At 40.3% G+C, this 11,300-nt stretch overlaps 1 protein-coding gene across 1 annotated transcript in view; it reads left to right on the forward strand.

The window, feature by feature from the left end:
- Positions 1-11,300, forward strand: part of ttn.1 (titin, tandem duplicate 1) — a gene marked incomplete in the record, with an annotated part of 209,359 nt that overhangs the window by 52,827 nt on the left and 145,232 nt on the right. The window contains 2 exon segments of the mRNA XM_036209999.1: positions 5,289-5,579; positions 7,284-7,571. Coding sequence (XP_036065892.1) covers positions 5,289-5,579; positions 7,284-7,571 — 579 coding nt within the window.

Here is an 11,300-nt window from a genome sequence, read left to right on the forward strand (position 1 = left end):
AGGTGGATGAGGACACTGGAGTGAATGTCAGCTGGACCAGAGATGGGAAAAAAATCCACCAGTCTCCAGATTGTAAGCTGTCATTTGAAAAGAAAACACTTAGTCTTGATATTCCTAAAAGTACACTAAAAGACTGTGGAACTTACAAGTGTACAGTTAAAAATGAGGCTGGAAGTTCAACTTGCTCCTCTGAGGTTCAGGTACAAGGTAAGAGGCTGTTTCACTCTTTCTTTCAGTCTTTCTTCTAATCTTCATCACCAAAAAATAAACCACACCACAGCCAAACCACAAAAGGCTGTGTTTTACATGAATGTCACTCTTGAGTTTTGAACCACATCTCTGAGTGAAAAACAATGACACCTCTAACTGTTCTTATTCACCATGCCTTTCTCCAGAACCACCAGGCTTTGTAAAAAGGCTGGAAGCTGTTACAGTCTGGAAGCAAGGCAGCAACGTGCAGTTGCAGTGCAGTATCCACGGATCCCCTGAGCTCCGCACCAACTGGCTGTACAACAACAGCGCGCTGCATGCTGGGGACAGATATGCCATCAGTTTAAAGGATGGCGTTGCTGCTCTTGAGATTCAGAATGTCACTCTGAGTGATAGTGGAAACTATAGTTGTGAGGTTCTCAATAATTGTGGATATGAGTGCTGCAGTACAAAGGCAGTGGTGAAAGGTGTGCATGTTAGTTGTTTTTAAAAAACAAGCATCATTTTTTAAGGTATTGATTTGCTAACAGAACTGTGCTCTCCACCAGAACCTCCATGCTTCAGAAAGGATTTAAATTCCGTGGAAGCAGTCAGAGGTCTGGCTACTCTGCTGGAGTGTGAGTTTGCAGGCTCTGAACCATTTAAAGTTACCTGGAAAAAGAACAAGAAACCCCTGACTAGTGATAAAAAGTACAGAATAATTTCTCAGGGTTTTCTGAGCTCGCTGGAGATTCAGACCTTTGAAAGCATTGATGCCGGTGAATATGAATGTACCATATCAAACGATGTTGGGTGTATGACCTCAAAGTCTGTGGTTAGACAGAAAGGTTAGTCATGTTGTAAACAATAACTATTATAAGGATCCCATTCCATTGTTTCACAGTTCTCATGTTAGCATTGCCATTTCACGTGTTATTTCAGAGCCACCAGTCTTCTCCAAGAGGATTGAGAGTACTACAGTAGTGTTGGGAAATGCTGTCACATTACAGGGAACTTTGAAGGGCTCAGCTCCTATTTCCATCAAATGGATGAAGGACTCTGAACTGCTCAGGGAAGATGATCCAAATATCAAAATGGCATTTGAGAATAATATTGCAAGCATTTCCTTCCCCTCTGTTAAAATAAAGTACGGTGGCCGTTATACTTGCCTTGTTACAAATGAGGCGGGACAACAGAAATGTGAGGCTGTTCTAACCATTCAAGGTTAGAACCCTGTCTTGTTCAACACAGCAATTTATGGGTTGAGTAAAGTGAAAATTGGGTAAACTCTAAAGCTCCTTCTGTGTTTTAGAACCTGCTGTGATCTTAGAAAAAGCAGCATCCATCAGTGTGACTGCAGGGAATTCAGCCACACTGGAATGCACAATTACTGGAAGCCCTGAGCTCAAAGTAAAATGGTTCAAAGATGGCAAGGAGATCATTAGTGGTCATAAATATAAAGTCAAATTAAAGGAGCACAGTGCTCTTCTCAAGATTCTCACAACAGACCAAGGAGATACTGGAGACTACACGATGGAGGTGTCTAACAAAGTCGGACAAGACAAATGCACAAGCTCAGTCACTGTCATAGGTTAGTTTCAGCCCACAAACATATCCTTGAAGCCAGATGAGGGCCTTAACTTTGGCTGGTTGTATTTTTTTTTAATCCTTTTGTTTCCGACATAGATCGGGCCGTCGCACCAGTTTTTACCAAATCTTTAAAAGAAATACATGCCAACATTGACAGCAGTGCCATTTTGGAGTGTCGAGTTGCTGGATCTGTGCCTCTGGCTGTGTCTTGGTTCAAAAACCTTATGGAACTCTGCAATGATGAGAAATATGAGCTGGATTTCTGTGAGAATGCAGCCTCTCTAAGGATTAGAGCTCTGTCTCAAAGCGATGGAGGAGTGTATATCTGCCGGGCTTCAAACCTCGCTGGAACAGTGGAAACCAGTGGTACTTTGCACGTGAAAGGTCAGAGGAAATGACGCTGTGCAGATGAAGCAGAAACAGAACCGCATCTGGTCAGTCTGCTATCAGCATGAATTATGTTTTCTTTGTGAATGCAGAACCTCCAAGCTTCACAGTGAAACACGAATCCCAGGATGTTTTACAAGGATCAACTGTTGTGATGAAATCTGCTTTTACTGGATCAGCTCCGCTTGTTGTTAAATGGTTCAGAGAAGAGAAAGAATTGTTCACAGGGGGAAAATGTGTCATCCAGAAAGATTTGTTCTCTAGCTCATTGGAGCTCCATTCAGTAAAACCCAGTGACTCTGGAAAATACACTTGTCAAGTTTCCAACGATGCTGGGAAGGTGGACTGCACTGCAGTTCTCTTTGTTAAAGGTGGGGTTGAACTCTTTCTTCTGACTGCTAAATTCTTTTCTTCCTTTTCTCTTCTTTTCATTTACTTTGTGACTGTTAATTGCAGAGGCCCCTTCATTTGTGATGAAGCTTGAACCTTCAAAAGTGATGAAAACTGGGCAGTCTCTGACATTGACCTGTAAAGTGCAGGGCAGTCCAGAAATTCAGATTAGATGGTTAAAAGACGGCTCGGAAGTTGTTTCCAATTATAGGAACATAATGTCCTTTGACAGCTCAATTGCCACACTGGAGATTGCAAGGTGCCGTGTAGAGGACAGTGGCGAGTATGTCTGCTTGGCAGTCAGTGAGTCAGGCAGAGACCAGTGCAGCTCTTCGGTAGCAGTAAAAGGTTTGTACTTGTTATAGTCTGGTCTGTTAGCTGTGTATCCACTGAGCTTTACAGTTTACTTTTGGCCAAAACTGTATTGTGGAGCAGTAATTTTGCATTTTCACTGCAGCGTTTTCCAAATTGGCTGAAGCGCCTCAAAAACATGCCATGTGGCAAACATTACACATCTGTTACCTGCTATGAAACTCTGAGAAGCCCACAGAGCAGGTAGAAGCAGAACAGGTCTTCCATACTGTAGGATTTATTGTTGTTTCGGGTTGCGGCTGGTTTAGGCAAGATAATAAAAATTCCTAAATATGAATAATGATGTATAGAGTTGTTTTCCACATCCCTATGAAGAACAAATCAAATTTTCAAGCAGCAAGAGACCTGGTGTATGAACTGCAGGTGACCTTTATAATGGAACTGGAACATTAACACAACAGTCTGTCATTTTGAGCTCCTGACATTGTTTGACAAATACTGACCTAAGTAAAATGTCCAGTGTGTATACGAAACCGAACTGTTCTGCTCAGTGGAAACAGAGCTGCTGTTGTCTGGATGGAACCCTTACAGCTCACATCACTTTCACAGCAAAGTAGTGGGCTTCCACAGAGATACCTGTTGTTGATTTCACTTTTGTTAAAATAGTCCTTATTTATCAAATGTACCTGACTAGAAAAAGCCTTCTCCCAATTAATACTTGTTTTTTCTATTTAATTTTTTTTCTTTTTTTTTTCTTTACAATTTTCTTTTGTAGAACCTCCAGTGTTTAATTTGCCTTTTAAATCAGCCGAGCTTGTAAGAGGATCAGATTTTCTCCTGGAAGGAACCGTCTCAGGTTCTGCTCCTTTCGAAGTCACTTGTTTCTTCAATGATGAGCTTATTACAAATGACAAAAGGCATAAAGTGGCTGTTGAGAAAGACACAGTGACTCTTCATGTTACAAAGTGTGAAACCAGAGATGCCGGCACGTACCAGTGCATTGTTACAAATGCTGTTGGGAAAACATCTTGTTCTTGTCAGATTTCTTTAAAAGGTTAGTCAAAGTAGTTTTTTGCATGGTCACTTGTTGCATGCCATCCACATTGTAAAAAAACTTGTATTTTTACTCAGAGTTTTTTAAATCTTTTACACTGTTGCACATTTGTTTCTTTCATGAGGTTTCTAATTTCCTGTTATCTTTTCTGCATACTGGCTGTTGATCCCATTATAGTGTTCTGCTGCACACTAGTGTCTCATTTGTAGTCTTCTCTTACCAGAACCACCGTCATTTGTTCAGAGCCTGGAAGACACATCCTGCATGGTGGGCTCTGAGATCTCTATGAAGTGTGTTTTGTCTGGATCATATCCTATGACATTTATCTGGATCAAAGATGGTTGTGAACTCAGAGAGGATGAGCATGTCCGGATGTCGAATGAAGCCCAGAGCACTGTGCTTAATTTGAAAAATGCTCAATTATCAGACACTGGTAAATATGTGTGTGAAGTCCGAAACAAAGCTGGGACTCAAAGATGTGCCGCCATGCTCACAGTGACAGGTTTGTCACACGCTTGTGGCTCTTCTCTGTGGATTTGATGTTCAGCTGTCTTTGCTCTGTCGGGATCAGTGAAAGTCTCTGAACCCGTAAAGTGTACACAGCTGCTTCGGACATTTTATTAATTAATTAATGTATTTATTTTGTGGAAAACAATCTTTATTGGGGTTAATGGTGTGTTTGCTCATATACAGAACTTGCATGTGGTTTTTACGACCGTCTTGTGTTTAACACAGGAGGGGTTTAGCCACTGCCTCTGATGCACTGATGAAGAATATTATATTTTACTCAGGGTTTAAAAAAAACTGATCCATATACCTGAGAAAGAAAGACCTGGTGCCTGGCAAGTCTTTGTAAAACATGATACTAATTCTACTTTTCAGCTCTATTTATATTGTAAGATCATTTTTTTTTTTTTTTTTTTTTGAACAATGTCTGCAAGTTCTTTCAAAACCACACGCACTTCAGGACATCCTATTGGAGGGAGCGGCTGACAGCATTGTGTTTAGATCAGTGTAAATCTAGGAAAACAGCCTCTAAACAGCCTCATCCCATAAATGGGAGACTTTTTAGCACCCTGCCATCTTGGGTAAAATGATCCTGTTGTTGTAAAAAAGGCAGTGTGTCCAAGAGTTTAGTTTTCTCTTTCAGGAATTGCTTGAATTCATTTTGCTTGCATGAAAAAAAGATTTGACCTTAAACATGACTGTACAGTTCCTTTGGGTTTATAGAATCTTTTTATGTTTCATGTTCTGTAATAGTGGTCAGACATAGACCCCATGGCTTTCTATAGAAAATCATTAGTATTATTTTCTTAATTTATTGTGGTCTAATTTTTTCCCCCCTCAATGTTTCCTTCTTAACCAGAACGCAAAGTTCCTCCAAACTTTACCAAGAAGCCTTCTGAGTCTATGACGGATTCAGTTGGTCGAACGGTGAAGATAGAGGGCCGGGTGTCCGGCTCCCAACCGCTGACTATTACTTGGCACAAAGACAACAGAGAGATTTTTGCTTCTGGGAAATATGACATCACCTTCAAGAACAACATGGCCGTTCTCTTGGTCAAGAACTCCTCCGTCTCTGACAGCGGTGTTTACCTCTGCCAGGTTTCAAACGAAGCAGGAAAAGCTTCCTGTCAGGTCTCACTCTCAGTTACAGGTAAAGCTGTTTTATGTCATTTATAGAAAACAAAAACAACATAGAAAAGCATGAGGCTTCAGGGATTATTGGATGTTTTAATATGGTATCTAATATGGGAAGCAGTTGCTGCCATTTTCTGCTTTATTCAATCAGGAAAGTTGATTGAGAGGAGTCTCTCTTTTCCCTTGACAACTGGGGCTGGAGGTAGCACAAAAACAATAAAAAAGTGCAGATTTTAATGCATAGGGCCCATAAAAACATGAGATACTCAAATCAAGAGCATTAGTCAACTCCCATTAATAACCACCTTTTTTTTGGAAGATGATCAATGTGGGCTCAGTTAAAGTGTTTTTTATAAAAGATTTGCAGCAGAAAACCAGGGAAACCTGTGCAGGCTGAAGGCATAAGCAGGTCAATGACAGAAGTTGAAGGAAGGGTGTGAGTGAGGGCTCTCATATGCACAGGTGGCAGTGATAGCTGTTGTGATGTATTTTACAATAATTTTCAGGGGAAATAAATAACCAAACTATCATTAAACAGAATGTGTAAAGGAACTTTCTCAGTTTTCAAAAATTACATCCCCTATGTAGCAAAGAGGGGGCCAAAGCTAGGGTCTGTTTTTATCTGCCAAGCCCAGATAAATAAAGATGGTTGTGTCAGGAAGGAGATCAAATGTAAAAATCTTGCCAAATCAAATATGCGAATCAGACCTACGAAATCCATACCGGATCGGTCGAGGCCCGGGTTAACAACGACCGCCATCAGTGCTGTTCACCGACAGGGTGAAGGTGGAAATTGGACTACTGTTGGTGGAAGAAGGAGAGGAGGAAGGCAGGTTAGTAGGAAGAGAGAGAAGAGGAAAGTCACTAGTGTTGGACTGAGAGTTGGGACTTTGAATGTTGGAACTATGACAGGAAAGGGTAGAGAGTTAGTGGACATGATGCAGAGGAGAAAGGTAGACATACTGTGTGTCCAGGAGACCAGGTGGAAAGGTAGCAAGGCTAGAAGTTTAGGAGCAGGGTTCAAGTTGTTCTATCATGGTGGAGATGGGAAGAGAAATGGAGTAGGAGTTATCCTAAAGGAGGAGTTTGTTAGGAGTGTTGTGGAGGTAAAAAGAGTGTCAGATAGAGTGATGAGTCTGAAGATAGAAATGGAGGGTGTCATGTTCAATGTTGTTAGTGGGTATGCCCCACAGGTAGGATGTGAGCTGGAAGAGAAGGAGAAGTTCTGGTTGGATCTTGATGAAGTGATGATGAGCATCCCTGGAAATGAGAGAGTTGTCATTGGTGCAGATTTCAATGGTCATGTTGGTGCAGGAAACCGAGGTGATGAGGAGGTGATGGGCAGGTTTGGTATCCAGGAGAGGAATGTAGAAGGACAGATGGTGGTTGATTTTGCAAAAAAGTGATAGTGAATACATTCTTTGTGAAGAGACAGGAACATAGAGTGACCTATAAGAGCGGAGGTAGAAGCACACAGATATACTACATCTGTCAGGAAGTGATGGAGGACCCAAACACAGGAGAGATGACTTGGACAGGAACTAATAAGTTACCCCATACATAACAAATACCCAAGGAGATCAAAATGATGACAGAGCAGATGACCTGACAATGATGAACTGAAAACCAAAAACTTAAATACACTGAAGTGGAATAACTAAATTAAGACTCTCTTTATCCCAAAGAAGCAAGTGCTCAGTTGTCTGCCTCTGCTTTTCAGAAACTGCCCAGGCTCCAAAGTTTGATGTTCCACTGAAGCCGCTGGAGGTGACACTGGGAGAAAAGTTGAACCTCCATTGCCACGTGAGCGGATCACCTCCACTAACCATCCAGTGGATGAAGGACAGAAAGGAGCTGAAGTCTGGCGAGAACACCATAATCACGTTTGTTGATGGCACTGCCTCACTGGAGCTTAGACCAATGTCAGAGGTTGATGCAGGAGACTACCTGTGCAAAGCCACCAATGCTTCTGGCAGTGACTTCTGCAAGTCTAAGGTCACTGTGAAAGGTAACCTGATCCCTCTGTACTATGCTGGCTGGGGTTTGAGATTATTGTAAATAATATTTTGACAAGAATTGTTCAAGAAGCTTATTGACAGGCACAGCAATGTCCTAAAAGTGCTTTGATTATTCCGTTTTTAACCTTACGGCAACAAGTTTCCTACTGTTATATCATTGATGAGATCACAGATACAAAGCATGATGAGAGAGATAATGCCTTAGTCACATAAATCCGCACCTTGTGGGTTTTTGGGTTGTTTGGGCTCATGGCTAGACAGAGAGAGGAAGGGTTGCATTTTAAGGGGAGAGCAGTTGTTGTCTTGTAGATCCCTTGAGACTCGTACGACCACTTTAAGGGGTGTGACATAAAATGTATTTTACCATTGTCATGTGTGTGTTAAGTCTATTGTGACATATTTGCAACACACACCTGTGACATAGAAATGATGCACGTTGTATGGTGTCCTTCCACCACATTCTAGTCATTAGTTAGGTGTGAGTGCTGGGTCCTTACTGACCACGCACAAATGTTGCACTACGCTTATGGGGTGTGCAGGTGAAAACAGAGCGTCCATAGAATACCCACAGAAACTACACTCTGATTGTCCAGTTTGTGCTCTTTTAACAGTCAGGCTGCAAGCAAGGCAGTGCATGTGTGGTGGTATAGGCTGTGGCTGTTGAGGCACTGACTCTTTCAGAATCATACATATTTATTTATGCTACACGTTGATACACATTCTCTCAAATAAGCACACACACTGATCTAACCTGTACTAGTAAATTCACTTTTTTTAAAAACTTTTTTTAAGCAATAAATGAAGAACAAACACAGGCACATGAGTGCTCTCTTTGTTGGGGCAGGGCCACTTCTTCCCTCATCTTATGTCTTTTCAGTGGAGCTCTATGTCAGATACAGACACTAAATAAGTGATAGACAAATGTAAAATACATGAATGATTAAAAAAACGTGAGGAAATCAAGCAAAACATGTTTACAATGTGTAATTTCTCTAAAAATAAAGGATTATATTACTAGCATATGCTGAGTGAGCTAGCATATGCAGAGCTGCCACCAGTGTGTGAATGTGTGTGTTAAAGGGGCTCTACCATGACTTTCTTCAGCCTTTCAGAGTGAACTATTTCCATATTTATGATCATATATTACATTTGGAACACTAAAAAAACAATTATTTATGAAATATTAGTTATTTTGGTAACACTTTATAATAAGATTCCTTAACAAGCTTTCTTAACACATTAATAAGTATTATTAATGTTCTTATAAAGTGTTAGTAAGACATTTATTGGTGTAATAAGCCTAATAAGTCTTATTAAATTCCCAAGTTAACACATTTACAAGCATTATTAATGTGTTAATATGATGCTTATTGTTACATTTATTACCATCGTATACGTGGAACAGTTGTTAATAAATGTTAACAAGCTTAATAAGAATCATTAACAAAACTTGTTAACAGATTAGTAAACCGTATTAATCTGTACAGTTCTTGTAAGACATTTAATATCATTATAGATGTCTCACACTGACTTATGTGTTAATAAGCTTAACAAGAATCATTAATAAACTTTGTTAACAGATTAGCAAGCATTAATAATGTGATAAAAGAAGGTAAAATATTTATTAGCATTATAGGTGTCTTGGAAATACCTGATAGTGTTAATGAGAATATTGACTACTCAGTCAGACCATTGTTTACAAAGACCATATTGGTAAAGTGGCAGTAAGCTTTGTACATGCGTTAATAAACTTTGTTAACCATTTATTGAATGTTTTGCAGCACCTTTCTAAAGTGTGGAGTGTTATACCATAAACAAGCACAAAGCATAAAACTTGTAAAATGAAACTTTTTTTTTTTTAATATACAATTGAAACGGAAATATTGATAAACATTCTGTGACAATAAAAACATCTACAAATGTTTAAACATTTTGTAAAATCACTTTCAAGCTTTAAATAACATTTGCAACAAGTGAGAAAAACCTTCTGAACTCTGAGACTCTAGACAGATGTTTACAAACAACTTTTCAAAAAACAAACCTTTAAAGGCAACAATAACACATAACCACAAAAATATTGCTAATTTTTTACATCAGTGATTCACTATTTTCCAGTAAGAGTTACAAAATGCGCATATTTCCTTTATTTAACGCGTTATTTCTGATCAGAATCAAGTCGAAGTACAAGAACTACCAGAACACCGTTGTTTTGTAATCATACAGACGGCTTGAAGTCGGTGCAACGTCAGATTTGCAGCCGCCTGAGTAGGGACTTTGCACCCGCCTCTTTCCCGCGATATTTTCATGATGATTGACAAGTGACGTGAGAGTCCAAAATACCCAACATGCACCACAATCCAGGCGATCTGCGCAGCGCCGCGTCCGCCTGCATGATCTCAAACACACCTATTCTGACGCCGGGTTCACGCGCAGCGGATCGTTTCGACGTCTGGTCTATTTTGTGCGCGAACCGCGAGTGATCCGCATCAATTTTGGCAGGAAGTTACATCGACATACATGAGAAAATCCGGTTTATTTTCAAAATATAACCAATTTTTCTTATTATAAAGTGTTACCGTTTTTTTTTTTTTTGTTTTTTGAGTTTTTTTCTACTCTGAAGTAAAAACGACTCGACTCCTGACCTTCCGCCTGCCGCTGCATGTGGCTTCACTGCTGCTGTCTGCTTCATGACGTCATCCCAGAGAAAGCCCTGTCTCTGTATTTCTCCAACGAAAATAAACCAAACTTCTTCAAAGATGGATGCACATACAATATATCTGCTTTTAGTAGGTCTGGGGCCCGTTCCAAGAAGCAGGTTTTGTTGGAACTCTGAGTTCGTGAACTCCAAATTCAGTAAAACTCTGAGTTTTCGGTTCCAGAAAGAGAGATAACTCAAACCCGGGAAAGTGGGCGAAACCAAGCCCGTTCCAAGAAGCGGGTTAAGATGAACTCAGAATCAATCAATTGTAATTAATTGTCATCCAGGTCTTAATGTCTCTGATGCATGAATTCAGTTTCTCTAGGTGGTCATTCTGGTCTGGTTTAATGAATAAATACAGCTGTGTATCATCAGCATAACAGTAAAAATTAATGCTATGTTTCCTGATTATGTTTCCTAAGGGCAGCATGTAAAGCGTGAACAGAATGTGCCCTAGAACTGAGCCCTGTGGGACACCGTAGTTAACTGTAGTAGAATGAGAGGACTGTCCATTTACATCAACAAACTGGTTTCTATCAGATAAATAGGATTCAAATCACAGGAGGGCAGATCCCCTGATCCCTATGTCATGCTCTAGTCTCTGGAGTAAGATGCTGTGGTCGATGGTATCAAAGGCTGCACTAAGGTCTAACAGGACCAGAATAGAGATTAGTCCCTTTTCTGAAGCCAATAGCAAGTCATTAGTAACTCTGACCAGTGCAGTTTCAGTGCTATGGTGAGGTCTGAACCCTGACTGAAAATCTTCAAAGTGATTATTGTCCTGTAGGTGGCACTGCAGCTGCTTTACTACAACTCTTTCTAGGATTTTAGATATGAATGGGAGATTAGATATTGGTCTATAGTTGGCTAGAATGTCAGGATCCAGGCTGGTTTTTTTCAAATGAGGTTTAACAACTGCATATTTAAAAGACTGATGTGTCATGTTTGCGAGGCGAGGCAGACCCAGATGCTGGAACCCAGAAGAATTACCGAAGGCTGAGGTAAAGAGAAATTAGTTTTA

The sequence above is a fragment of the Oryzias melastigma genome, linkage group LG22, assembly GCF_002922805.2.
Source record: "Oryzias melastigma strain HK-1 linkage group LG22, ASM292280v2, whole genome shotgun sequence".
NCBI classification, from domain to species: domain Eukaryota; kingdom Metazoa; phylum Chordata; class Actinopteri; order Beloniformes; family Adrianichthyidae; genus Oryzias; species Oryzias melastigma.